The sequence below is a fragment of the Antennarius striatus genome, chromosome 18 (assembly GCF_040054535.1).
Source record: "Antennarius striatus isolate MH-2024 chromosome 18, ASM4005453v1, whole genome shotgun sequence".
In the NCBI taxonomy this organism is placed as follows: domain Eukaryota; kingdom Metazoa; phylum Chordata; class Actinopteri; order Lophiiformes; family Antennariidae; genus Antennarius; species Antennarius striatus.
In genome coordinates, this window is record NC_090793.1 from 3,958,205 (window position 1) to 3,973,040 (window position 14,836).

A 14,836-nucleotide genomic window follows, 5' to 3' on the forward strand; every position below is an offset into this window, starting at 1 on the left:
CTTACTTATGTGCTGCTTATAGTGTGTGTGAAGAGTGTGGAAAGACGTGCCTTGGGTTTGCCTAGGTAGTGATGGCAGCATATGATCGCTGCCGGCATGCTTTGGGTCGGCCAGAGAAAGGGCCTCATCATGACAGTTTAGAGCAAAAGTGTCAAACCAATTTAGGGAATTGTACACATATGAACAGACATGGTGACACAATGACGGTTGCATAATGACTAAACATAGCATGTTCTCGCTCTGAGAAACCACAGCTGCTCTACGACAAATTGCTGAAAAAAACACATCTCTGTTCACACAAGTCTCTTAATGTACTCCATAACCTTCTACTTAAATCTGAATATATATCACCATGCTTTGGTTAGGTCTAAAATGAGATACTATGTGTTCATTTAAATGAAAATCACGTGAGATTAATTGGCAAAACAGGGTTTTTTTTCTCATATTTTGTGTTCTCCCACTGATCAAGCAACTTGTGTGTGACTGAGAATTCAAAGCGCTTCAGCAAAGAATTCAGCTATTATAAATATAACATTTAAATATTTTACATGGTCAGTGATGGACAATCACTAAATGTGTAATGTTAAATAACAAAAGTGTTTACTACAAAAAGATGCACTCACAGTTTTGTGTCCAGCTGTAGCAGAAAGCCCTGCTTATCATACACTGGAGAAAAACACAAAACACAAAGATGTAAAATTCATTCAACACGTAGATCACAAAGCACATCAACAGTAAGTATGGCATCAGTGTTACATAGTTGGATCATCATCATCCAGTCTAGAGAATTACAACTACCAGCTCATTAGCTGTAGTTGTAAAGAACTTGTGCATCACTCACAGGGAAAATAATATGACAAATGACAAAGAAAAAAGCATTAGAATTAAGATTTGTGAGCAAGATTAGGGTGAAGCCAGCCAAAACAATCTGTTGAGTTCAAAATAAAATTAGAAAAGAAGTTAGAGACACCTATGGACCACCAAGCAGGCAGACAATAGGTGCCTGGTGAGGCATCGAGGGAGAAGACAGAAGCACAAATAACTAAGGTATGGATAAAGGTACATTATGATGAATGGTTTCATTTGAGGATTCACTTCATTCCTACATTTTATGATGCCCAGATGATCAATAAAACTGTTTGCATATTACAATACCTTCTGTATGTAAAGTTCTATAAAACCTATGTAGCATGACTGAGCATTAGTTAAAGGAAGGAAGAGAGCATTATTACTCTTGTGGTGGCAGATCTTGTCACAGAGAAGCTGGAGGAGAAAGATAAAGAAAAAGGACAATGGGAATGCATGATAGTTGGTTAAGGAAGGATCCAAGCACTGCCCTGGAGGATGCAGACATTGCCATAGCAGCTAAAACGAATGTTTGTGTGTGTATGTGTGCTTGTGCGCGCGTTTGTATACGTGTACGCGCACTATGGTCCTGTTAAGGGGCGTAAAGCAGCCAGAAGGCTAAGTTGACAAGGCAGCATGTGAGGAATTAAAGCAGCAGGGTACCAGCACGGCAAACTGGTTATGAAAACAATCACTGTTTGAAACAAAAAAGAATAAAAGTAAATTCTGAATACTGATTCCCCCACCAACCGTTTACTGCTGAGGCACAACGACAGAGGGCAGTGTCACATCACAGATTCGTGATGGATGTATGGATAGATCGATACGGATGGACGGACAGAGACAGACAGACAGACAGACAGACAGATAGATAGATAGATAGATAGATAGATAGATAGATAGATAGATAGATAGATAGATAGATAGATAGAGAGATAGAGAGATAGATAGATAGATAGATAGATAGATAGATAGATAGATAGATAGATAGATAGATAGATAGATAGATAGATAGATAGATAGATAGATAGATAGATAGAGACAGACATACAGACAGACAGACAGACAGACAGACAGACAGACAGACAGACAGACGGATGGATGGATACTTCAATAATTTGTGGTATGGGTACCAATTCAGGATTACAGTGACAACTTGAACATATTTATATTACGTTTTCTTCCTTCTTACAAACAGATGTGGTTGGCAAAGTTGGCTAACATCCTAGCTCAAATGAGGCTGCTAGCGTACGGCAGCATTTACAAAAACCATGTCATTTTCATTCAAATGGAGGGGGATCGACGAGGAAGGGAAGGGGTTCATTGGGTAGAGCTGCAGATGTACCTGAGCCTACTATTTGTCCCACGGTGATGTCAGTTTCCAACTCTGAAACACAAAATGGTCAGTTAGCATCATTTCAAGCCAGACTGTTATGGGAGCACTGGACTTCAAAATAAAACCAACTGCAAATGAAGGAAGGGAAGAGGTTAATAGCTTTAATCCCAGGCGGCTGAATTATAACCAACTGTAAGTATGTGAAGATGGAAAGTCCATTGAGGTGGAAAATTAAGTTCAGAGAGCCCTCATTGTGTTTTTCTGGTAATTATGGCAGACGTATATTGAAAGGAACCCTGTATCGTAAGAGTGAATGACCACATTTACATTTTTTCCAATTAAATGGAAAATAAAATGAAAGCTTTCATTGTTGATTTAGGAGAGATTTGTATTCCAAGTGGCAGAAAAACACTAAAAACCCAAATTAAAATCACCCATTTCACAATTGTTTAACAGGCAGTCTCAGCGCCTCTACCTGGAATTCTCTTCACTTCTGCCCCTTTAGCCAGGACTACAGCTGTCTCTTCTGCTTCACCCGCTGAAAACAAAAGGGGTTAAAAAAGCCAAAAAGGTCATCACTGTAGAACTCTGGAACTACTAGCTACTATACAACTAAGGCCAAAGTACTAAAAAAGAATGAAAGCATGTTTTCAATAAGTTTTCCAGCAAAACACAGATTGCAGATGCATACAAAAGGCAGACGCAAAGACAAAAGAAAATAAATCTAACAATGCCCATTGCATATCTACTGTCACATCACCGCCATTCATTGTTATAAATCACTGTAAATGTAAAGGTTTTACAACACAAAAGTCTGATTGTTTTTGTAAAAACATGTGACCAACTCACACACGGCTAATGCAAGGGCTAATACAGTTGGCTTTTTATTACGAGTTGTTCTCTGCTAATGAATGAATGTCCACTCATCTTACCCTTTCCAATCAATCCTTACTGATTATCAAATTGTAAGCAGTGAGGACTGTTAATGAAGAAAGATAACTTCAAATAAAAAAGACCTTTTCTTAAAGGAAAAAAGTAAATATCTCAAATTAAGCCATGTAATTTCCCACTAACTCCTCTTCAAAACAGAGTGAGAACAAGCGCTCTCTGTGGTCTGTCTTACATCCGCTGTCTTAATGGACAGAATTAATCCCCATATTGTAAAGAAATAAATCACACGTGACTATGCCGCTGCTACGTCTGTCAATACATCCATCTATGCTGTTCCATGAAATCCAGATCTATTGATTCTACAACTAAGGCACTTCTAAGGATATTTTAACCGAAAAACATAGACAATAGTTGTTTTTTTTAAACTAAGCACAAGGGAAGTAGTTGTAGGAGGGAACACCTCTTCATTCTAGGTTGAGTACAGATAGTAGGGTTTTAATTAAGTGCTCTTATTTTCCTTTTTTTTTTAACACGTTTTAACATTGGAGGATAGGTTTTATGACCATTTTTGCCACCAATGCTTTAATAACCTGAGAGATTATCATTGAAGTGGGTGTAGAAGTGGGTGCTGACACAAAGGAAGAACCACTGAAGGCTGGAGATTCCTGGTGCTGTTGTTGCTTGAGTGTGTGTTGTCTGCTGCTCTAACAGATTGAGGGATGGATGTCTTGCTTTTTTCCTCTTCTTTCTGTAACATCAGGAGTACCTTGAAGGAAGCCATTTTGATGACACACATTCCTTGACTGCTAGGCCGTGACAGAGGTATGTACTCTAATGAATGTCTAGTTTTACTGTAAAAGATCAGAGTTGAAGCTACAGGGGCATTTTTTTAATGTTAATATGAAGTGTAAATTTATACGTAGTACATCTTCAGTAAATATAAATTTCTCTGATTCGTTGCTTTGATTTCACTGGCACCATACCCACTCGTCGATATCTAGCTCTCTAAAACTTTGATGCTCTCTCAAGTCAGGTCGGCAGACGAAAACAGCAACTCAATTCTACACACAGAAAGTGCCAAAAGGCCTGTGTGTCTCCTCAAAGACAAATTGCAGTTTCCTGTATGATCTCCGTTTAGCAAATGGGAAAATACAGGTAATAATTTAACCTCCTGGGCAGATTTAAACACGAATAAATAAATAAAACATTAAAATCTTTAACTAAAGATATTAAAGATCAATAACATTTCCATCACAACTGAAAAAAAATCCATAAAAACCCACCAGTTTTGACTAAACGTTCCAGACATTGTCAAGTTTTAAATAAGACAATATTACCCAGCCGCGATGCACTGGCGTCGCGACCCGTGTTTACCCCGCCTCACGCCCTACGCCAGCTGGGATAGGCTCCAGCTCCCCGTGACCCGCGCAGGTGGATGAAGCGGTAAGGAAAATGAATGAATGAATATTACCCAGAGCTTCAAGTGGCAGCTAATGGGCTCTTCTTGTGTGTCATCCAAAGCAATTCTTTCACTACTGGAGCTCCACAAACGAGTAAAACAAATAATTTCCCTATACATCTCAAACCCATAGGGCGGCACGGTGGCGCAGTGGTTAGTGCTGCAGCCTCACAACACGGCGGACCCGGGTTCGAGTCCCGCTCTGTGCGGAGTTCGCATGCTCTCCCCGTGTCTGCGTGGGCTCTCTCCGGGTTCTCCGGCTTCCTCCCACCTCCAAAAGCATGCGCTTCAGGTTGATTGGCCAAATTGAGTGTGTGTGTGAATGGTTGTTTGTTTCTATGTGGCTCCGCGGTACACTGGCGTCGTGCCCGGAGTGTCCCCTGCCTCATGCCCTGAGACTGCCGGGATAGGCACCGGCTCCCCGCGACCTGCGTTAGCGGATTAAGCGGGTTGGAAGATGAATGAATGAATCTCAAACCCATGCTTTTGCTGTGTGAAGTCAGGCGAAGACAATCCATTACATCCACAAGCAAAAGAGGAGATGCTCTTGATGATATACTTAAGGATATCTGTGCTAGGCACAACATAAGCTTCTGTACATGACATTTCTCCCAGAGCAGTCAAATACAAGTGGTTTAAGGCTCTCAGTGAGACAGCAGGTTTAGCTGTTAAAGTCACCAAACCAAACACTGGCACAACAGCGATGCAAAAAGCATCACTGCAAGTAAAGTTTGTCTCCTTTGCTGTGTGCATCAGAAAACAAACTACAACAGTATCTTGAGATACGAGCTGCTTGACATGTTATCTGAGATAAGAGCCACTGCGGTTTCTATATTTTCGTTCAACATGCAAGCAAAACCTGAGATTCGAGCCAGGCTCTGTGACACCACCGCTAGTGTCGGATGGACATAACGTCAGCAGAGACTGTGTCATTCTTTCCCACGTGTTGGCGGATGGATACCTCAGCTGAGGCTGGATTTCATTCTCTTTTGCCGACTAAAGACAAAGTGTACATGTGTGCATGACTTTTGCATTTCTTTTCATAACTTCATCATTGTTATGTAACATGTATAATTAATTATGCACAGGAATAATATGCATGTCTATTGGTTGATAAAATGTTTGACGTGCACATTGTTTGACTTATGAGCTTAGTCACAGAACAGATTTACCTCTTATCACAAGGAACTACTGTGATCAAACAAATCATTGTGATGTAGGTGTTGTCAGTGCGAAACACTCATAAAAACATTTGACAAAACTTTGACAAATGAAGCAGTGAAGAAAAACAAATAGTACAAAATCCAAAAGGTAGATAAGTAAAGCAAGGTCAACTTCAATGACACAGACAGTTTGAAATGATTAGAGAGGTTTGTACTTGTTGAATGGGATCAGACCTGTGTTACAATAGAGCTACATGTCTGATCTAAATATAACAGAATACCTTTACTGTTGGAAACTGGCACCTGGCATATATGACAAAGGAAATTTAAAATCTCAGTTATTCACACAGTGGGAGTAATATTAGCAAATATAAGGAAAAAACATATAGGAAGAGAAGCACTCTCACTTCTCTTTCAGCCTTCATAACCATGACCTAAATGTTATTATGCAATGTTTGTTGCCATGAGTCAATAACTTCAGAGAAACATCACTCCACTGAGGCTAATTTCCAAACCAACTAGGACGTAAACGTCCCTCCCCTCCCTTGCCACATTAATTTGTTTGAAGAAATCCAATGTAAAGACCATAACATTTAAACATTCCAGAGGTAAAATGATAATCTCTTTTAATATGAAGTAAGAAAATAATAATAGGGAGTTCAACATTTTTCTCCAAATTTTATACTCTGGACATCATGCTGTCTCTCAAATCAGGATGTCAAAACACTGACATTTGTCTTTTCTGTTGCCCCATAATATACAGTCTTTGAAGGGGTGCAGAAACAAGAAAACTTCTTAAAATGGTTTAAGAGAAATAATCTAGCTCCCTCTGCTGGAAAGAAGGCTGCTGTATCAGGGCAGCCGTATTACCGGTAGTTCCTTTTCCCAAATTGACCACTTTATTTTTGCCGAAGCAATTTTACTTATTAATGCAGATAGTAACAGCATACAGGTTAATCAACAGCAGCAGCACTTTCCTAAACAAAATTCAGGCTATTCAACAATAAATGTTAAAATATTCTGTATCATAACCAACACTCCAACATATCTTGGATTATTGTAAAGAAGATGGACAATATGCACTGTAAATTAAGTGCATGTACTCGAGTAATTTAGAGAGTGAAAGTTTAGGTAGTTCCAATAGTAATTCACTTATTCCACTTTTTAAGTACAGTACACCTTTTTACATCAGGGAAGCAAACAATACATTGATTAGAGCATTGCAATCTAAAAATTACACATTTTTAGACCGCAATTGCTCATACCTTTCTTGTCCAGTCAAAACTCCAAATGTAAAAGAGATTACTTTCAAAGTGTATTTTAAAATGAAGGCTTATGTATTTTAAAGGTACAAAACAGCAGTAAAATTAGCTCAACCTGTAGCAACTACAGCAATAAAATGAAAATCACATATAAAGGAGCAGTTTTTAATCATAAAACATGACTGACAGGGGCTCTCAATGAATAATTTTACTTCAATGACATATGAATGCAGGACTTGAATTTGAACAATTCCTACATCACTGCTTCTCTTCATTTTAGAAAGTATTGCAAACATAAAGTTTTACTTTTTGGAAATTTGTTATCTCAGGATGGAAATCTTAATATAAAAAACACAGCTCATGGTCATGACGGTATCAAGAGTGTCCTTCTAAAGGAGACTATTGACTACATTATCAAACCCCTGACTCATAGCCTCTCTCTGTCTCTCAAAACTGGAAATGTCCCCCAGGACTTAAAAATTGCAAAAGTCATACCCATTTTCAAGACAGGCAACTCCAAGGAATTCAGCAATTACATTACATATCTATTCTACCATCCATATCCAAAATCTTGGAAAAACTAATCTATTCCAGATTATCAAATCACCTAGCAGCTAACAATATTCTATATCAACACCAATATGGTTTTCGCAAAAAACATTCCACTGAACACGCCCTTATAGTACCTGTTAATTATATCTCATCACCTCTTGATAATAAAACATTTGCCCTAGGAGTGTTCTTCCATCTGAGTAAGGCATTTGATACGGTCAGTCATGACATATTGATTGCAACACTTTTTCTGACAGATTTGTTAATCCATTTTTTGTACTGATTGTGCGTGATTTGTCTTTGCTGCCTTCTTCTTTTTGGAATTAACACGCAATTTTTTGTTGTTTTCTTTAGTTGATTGTTTAGCCTGCATGTCTTGAATTTGATACAGGCAGGTGTGGAACTCTGTACAAGCCTAATAAGGCTTCGTTCCCACCTTGCACAGTTTTTGTACTTGTACTGAACATGTGCTAAACAAATAAAAAAAATTTTAAAAAGCCTTTTCCTCTGTTCTACAGAATGAATGAACAGAGTGAATGAGAACTAATGTGGGGTGTGCTTTGATCTGATGGGAACTTTTAATGTAGCCAAACAGATTTGACACAACCTACAAGAACTGAATTTAGGTAGCAGAATCTCCAATATCTCGTACTATTGGAAGGAGAATGAAAAACTGATGTAATATCAGAATCAGAATACTTTGTTGATCCTCACTGGGGATCAATAAGTTGCTTTTTGTTCCATCTGCTCTGATCCAGAATGTACCACAAAGTCAGAATAATAAGAAAGAATTTAGAATTAAGAATAAAGAACTAAAGGAATCACAGACAAATAAGGAAATAATCAAACAATATAAAGATATGCAGTACGCCCTCGTTCGTCACGGTTAATCCGTTCCAGGAACCACACACAATTAACAAATTCCGCGACAGAGGGACAAACTATTCATCTTGTTATTTGAAGTAATTTAAACGTTTATGACGTCCCCATACTGATATTAAGCCACCTTCTATCTGTATTAACTTTCTCCACACTCTTATAGACTGTTTACCGCACTTATTCTTCTCACGTAAGTCCAAGACTCACGGAACATAGCGCACGTCTGGATGCCGTCAGCCAATAGAATGCGCATACAGTATCACATGACTACCTACCAAAAATCTGTGATGAGGTGAAGTTGTGAGCGTTGATGCGCAAATTCACGAGGGTGCACTGTAAGCTGATATACAGATTTTAGTGTCCACTCCATTCATCCTCCTCACTACATGACGGTCAAAGTGAGGAAAGAAATTATTTCCTACAGGGTTCAGTAGTATTTTTAGGAAGGGTCGTCCTGCTACTGAACAAACTCTTTTGTCCCATCAATGTTTTGTACAGTAGTTGGTACTTATTGTCCAAGATGGCCCTTTATTTGGATAATGTCTTTCTCTACAACACTAAAGAAAGTGAGGCCCCGTCCACACGTATCAGGATCTTTTTAAAAACACATCTTTTTCTTACCATGAGGCCTTTTGTTCACATGACAACGCATATATCCAGGACAAAAACGGAGGTTTTGAAAACGCCGGCCAAAGTGGAGCTTTTTGCAAATGCCGTGTATGCATTGTCGTGTGGATGCTGTAACCGAAGGTTTTTCTGTCCGGATCCGTCTCCCTGCAAAGAAAATTGCTGTGTGTGACGTAATAAGTGTGTGACCCATGTCTACATGTACAAACAGAATGTACGTCGTTAAAACCGTGCTGGAGGCAAAAATTGTCCAGTCGACAGTGGGCTATTTTGGGTCGTGCTGCCTGCTGGTGGGAGAACTCTGTGATGGAAGTCTCCTCCAGGAGGACATAACAGTCCATACTTCAGTCGTTACCGGAGTTGTTCTGCCTATAAACATGTTGATCAACACACTTACGCAGTTATGTTTGGAGAGAGATTTTTTTGAAAACAAGGTTGTGTGAGATGCAAATTTTTTTCTATGTGAAGTGAAAAAAGATGCGTTTTCAAAAAGATCTGGCTACGTGTAGACGGGGCCTAACTTTTTGCACCTATAATTTCACCAGCCCTCCAGATCAGTTTGTCCAGTGTGATGTGGTCCACCACCCTCAGACCACTGCACCAGCACGCCACAGCATAGAGGAAAGCACTGGTCACCACACACTTAAAAAAAATCCTCAGCATGGTGTTGCTGACATTGAAGGACCTCAGGAAAAAAAGACGGCTTTGGCCCTTCCTGTGGAAGGCATCCGTGTGTCTCCCCCAGTCCTGTCTCTTGTCAATATGGACCCCTAAGTAACTGAGTCCTCATTAATGTCCACAATGACCCCCTGAATGGAGGGTTACCTGTCTCTTTATTCTCCTAAACTCCACCACCAATTCATTTTCCTTTGCCACATTGAGTTGGAGGTGGTTTTCCCCACACATGATTCTCACAATGCTCCCTGCCTTGTCCAAGTGACAGTAAACCTGGTTCCTGTACGATTACATCCTCTACTCTGACACAGGGTCGAAGGTGTTCCACGACAAGTTTTCAGGGTTCTTCATAATTGGGAGAATTCAGTGCCACAGCTCTAAAATCTTTCGCTCCACTTGGATGTGGTGTCTTAGGTACAGGGACTAGGTAAGATGCCTTCCACATCACAGGAACCTGTTTTAGACTCGGACTCATGTTGAAGAGATGCTGGAGTATCCCACACAACTGAGTGGCACAGGTTTTAAACACTGTGGGGCTCACCACATCAGGGGCCTGCAGCCTTCCCACAGTGGAGTCGTCCCAACTTTCTTCTCACCTCATCTGCTTTGATCATTGTCACAGCAGTGGGGATAGCCTTGACAAAGAAGGAGTAAGGAGTAATGGAGGTACAAAAAGGAGTAACAATTACAGGGAGACCAAAATCAGCAGGGGATCAGACATCACTATGTTGAATCTGTTAAAGAACAGATTATGTTTGTTGGCCCAGTCAACTGTGCCTGCTCTGTCGACGCTTACATCTGTAGCCGGTGATTGTCCTCCTGCTGTTCCACACCTACCTGGTTTTGTCTGGTTTTGCTGGAGATTCCTCTCCAGCTTCTTCCCAAAGTCCTCTGGTCTCTGATCTTAGTCTTGAGGTGACTGAACAGTTCTCAGCTGATACTTATTCCCATGCGGCTCACAGGGTGTCTGCCACCTTAAGACAGTCTAGTCCCTCATATGCCTCATCCGTCCATCTCCTGAAGGTGGTAGTTTTGGCCAGCTGTCTCTTAAGCAGGGGCTGGTATGAGGACTTTAACAGTATCAGATTCTCATCTGATCTGACCAATGGGGGAGCAGCTGTATGCCTCCTTAACATTAGCATAGAGTAGATCCAGGACTTTCCCCTCTCTGGTAGGCCAGATCACATACTGTGTAAAGTCAGCAAACAATTTTTTCCACAGGCACATGATTGTTACACATGATTGTTAAAGTCCCCAGAGATTATGATGGCTGTGTTTGGGTGATGGGTGCGTAAACGCGTAGTAGTGGAACAGATGAGGTCACAAACTGATGTAGGGTTAGTGGACAGAGGGATGTAAACAGCTACAATCAGAACATGAGAGAAGTCAAGCGGCACAGTTCACAGCAGCTAATAGTTCAGTGTCCGGCTCACAAATTCTCACTTAGGTGGTGATGTCGGCGGAATGCTGTCAGTTGATGTTCACAAGAATGGCAATTCCTCAACATTTCCTCTTACTGCTCCGAGTACCATCTCTTTCAGTAAGAACAGTCTCTAAGCCCTAAATGTAAACATAATTATGGGATGTCCATGCATAACTAACCGTGTTTCATTGAAGCACATAAGGCAGCATTCCTGACTTGACTCCGGACAAGTCCTGTTAGCTCCTCCATCTTATTAACGAGCAATCTCACGTTACCCATAATAACTGTAGGGGGACACGGCTTGTATTTCCTCCTCTCCATACTCATCCGTTGTCTCCTACTGGCCTCTCTCCTCCGCTGATTTCTTTTTCCCTTCCAACCTCAGTGCATTTTAACCCACAACTCCACAGTAATATCTGTCAGCCTTGAAAAAAAAGGCCAGCTGGCTTCAGTTCCATCAGCTAATCTCATGTGTACACAATGCAGTCACGGAGTTGTTAGGCTCAGCTGACCAAGAAAAAATAAATTCTAGCGCGAATAAAATGGCTACAAACCTGAAAAGCTGCATGATTATTGTAAGGAAAACGTAAAAGTTATATAATGAAAAGTGGCAAATAAGTAGTAATAAAGATAAAAGAAAACATAGAAATGAGCCGATTAACTATAACAGGCTGCATGCATGTTGGTGCATGCACACTAAACCATATATCACAGAAAGGCAGGTTTTGAAATGCAATTATGAGAATTGGCACACTAAAAATTCAGCAGAAAAACTACATAAAAATAACAATAAAAATATTTTAAAATGGACAGACAGATAATTGGCAGTCAGCACATAAAGGCATGTAACAGGCAGGTGTCAAAAACATTTGCGTAATACAAGAGACTAAGGCCCCATCCACACGATGACGGATTTTTTTTTAAACGCAACTTTTTAAAAACACATCGAAAACGATTCGCGTCCACACAACAGCATTTTAAAAAAAATCTCCGTCCACAAGTAAAACGCACCAGTGAGTTTTCGAAGATGGCTATAAGCATGCCATACCATGTGGTGGCAGTATTGAGTCAAATTTTATCCAACATAAATATGACGTCACAGCACGCTTCGTCGCAGGCAAGACGTCACCGTTTTTAAAAAGTCCCGGGGATACGCCGTCCACACGACAACGCCAGCGTTTTTTGTAAGAAACCACCTCGGCCAGCGTTTTTAAAAAGTTGTGTTTTCGTTCCGGATATCTGCGTTGTCGTGTGGACGGAAGGCGTAAACGCAAAAAATAGTTGCGTTTTTAAAAAATCCATTATCGTGTGGACGGGGCCTAAAATATGTCTTGGTTTCAAACAGGACATAGACATTCTCAGATAGTTGGCATTGATGAAAAAATATTTAAAAATTCAGACTGGGGGTGTCACTTACGAGGCTTCTGGCCCCATACGTGTAGATGAAGCTTTCCAGAGGAGTAGTAAATAAACCCCAGGACCAGCATGGGGCACAGTACGAACAGAAGCTTGTGTGTGGGCTTCATTGTCTTCAGTCATTCACATGACACAATCTAATTCATCACCTGCAATGACATGAAGGGGATGTGGCATTTACATAACTCAAAAGAGAAAATCATCAATCACTATTAAGGACTTACAACTGACAAAGCAAACAAGGCAACAACATAGTGAAAGGACAGAACATACACAAATGAGGAATGAGTGGAGAATGTGTGAAACTTGAGGATGCTTTGAATGTGGATGCAGGATGGAGAAAGGTTTCTAAACAGCAGAACTTTAGCATAGGCAAAACATGTTATACGTAAGGGAGTTTTATAAAATTTTGTTCAGTAAGACATGACAGAGCTGAACGGTCAGGTCTCTCCTTGGCCTACATGCAGTGTAGGAACCAAACCATGCTTTGGGTCTCCTGAGGATAATTGGTCACCACGTATAAATAGGAAACAATTGTTGGCCGGGTCAGGTTTTCAGCCTGGAAGCATCAATAATTTTTGACCGGTGATCATGGAATGCTGAACGCCAAATATTGTGATACTGGATGTTAACTATTGGACAATTTAAATGGTAAATAAACAGAATAATCAAGTAAAAGGTTGGAGTATCTGGCATTTTATTAAGTAAGCATTAACATGTCAGTCACTCAAGTGCGGTGGAAACCTCAGTGGCTTCAAATCGGACATTGTGGCTAACTGTATTGAAACGCTCACTGACAACTTTCTGCGATAACACTACCTGACAAGTTGTACAGTTTACAAAAAGGTGGAAAAACTTAGCTGAACAAGGCTATCAATTTAAAACAAATGATAAAAGGTTATCCAAAGCTGATTAAGTCAATCCACTGGACTAAGAAAGTTGAAGATGTTTTTTCCATCATCCAAAAGACTTCTTCAGTTGTAAAGGTAGCTGGTCTTGTCCCAGCTTATTTGGGTGGCAGTGGCTCAGTGGTAGAGTGGGCAGTAGAGTGGGTCGTCCTACAATTCGAGGTCAACAGTTTGATTCCCGATCCCGCCCAAAAAACATCCAGAGTGTTAGCTGACAGTGGGAGGTGTCAGCTCACCCCCGGAGAACTGCCAAGAGGCCGTTGAGCAAGGCACCGCCCCCTTTACAAATTGCTCGTTTGGGGCACTCCACAAAGGGACTGCCCACCATTCTACCTCCCCTTGCATGCCTACAGACCCCCTCTTGAGCGTGTATGTGTGTGTTACAGAGGCCTGTACTCACTAATATGCACGCATGCGTTTGACAACTAACTAGAGTGTGCTTTCTTAATTTCCTTTCGGGAATCGAATCAGTATTTAAAATTAAATCTAAAAAAAACAACCCTGTGGGGTGTGGTCAGTGCTATTCACATTTCAACGACCATTGTTTGAAACCCATCTGGCTCCTCAACGATGGTTGATGGGGGTGTTAAAAGGGGGTCATTGAAATGCAAATTTCACCTTTGTAAAATAGAAGCTCCCTCTTCACTGGAAATAGGTGGTGTCTAGGCAGAGGTCCAGAAGTTGACAGAGCTAGTCGGGGTTGAGGATTGTCCTGTCGCTGAGGATGTTGTCCTGTGAAAGCCATTCCCTCACTATCTGTGTAGGTTCTCAGTCATCTAGGTCATGGTTAACCAAAAGCTGATAGCCTCACCCAGTGAGGACGGAAGAGAGCAAGCGCAATGGTGTAGTGATCCCGTATGTGTTTAGAGTGTCGGAAAAGCTGAAGAGGATCTTTAACAAACACAAGGTTCCTGTGTATTTTAAGCTGGGCAACACCCTCCGACAAAGACTGGTCCACCCAAAAGACCCGACACCACACAGTCAGAAGAGCAATCTCGTGTATGCAGTTAAATGTAACGAGGAATGCTCAGATGTCTACATAGGGGAAACCAAACAACCACTCCACAGACGAATGGCTCAACACAGAAGAGCCAACACATCAGTACAGGACTCAGCAGTCTTCCTTCACCTCAAGGAAGAGGGACACTCATTTCAAGACACCGATGTTCAGATCTTGGACAGGGAAGATAAATGGTTTGGGGGAGGAGTGAAAGAGGCCATCCACGTCAAAGTGGAGAACCCATCTCTGAACAGGGAGGTTGGTCTGCGACATCACCTTTCTCCCATTTACAATCATGTCCTTTCAAAACTCCCAAAAAGATTGTCTCAGCACATTAGTATACAAAGGTGAAACTTGCATTTCATCCATCTTCAACCGCTTATCCGGGGCCGGGTCGTG

At 40.9% G+C, this 14,836-nt stretch overlaps 1 protein-coding gene across 2 annotated transcripts in view; it reads right to left on the minus strand.

Annotated features, from left to right (window-relative positions):
* Positions 1-14,836, minus strand: part of st3gal3b (ST3 beta-galactoside alpha-2,3-sialyltransferase 3b) — a 63,447-nt gene that overhangs the window by 38,537 nt on the left and 10,074 nt on the right. The window contains exons 2-5 of one of the 2 annotated variants that reach the window (XM_068340924.1): positions 12,531-12,678; positions 2,658-2,720; positions 2,192-2,233; positions 624-666 (exon numbers count right to left, since the gene is read on the minus strand). In XM_068340924.1, coding sequence (XP_068197025.1) covers positions 624-666; positions 2,192-2,233; positions 2,658-2,720; positions 12,531-12,639 — 257 coding nt within the window. In that variant the 5' untranslated portion in view covers positions 12,640-12,678. The remainder of the gene's footprint in view (positions 1-623; positions 667-2,191; positions 2,234-2,657; positions 2,721-12,530; positions 12,679-14,836) is intronic. The other variant, XM_068340925.1, reaches the window with a different exon arrangement.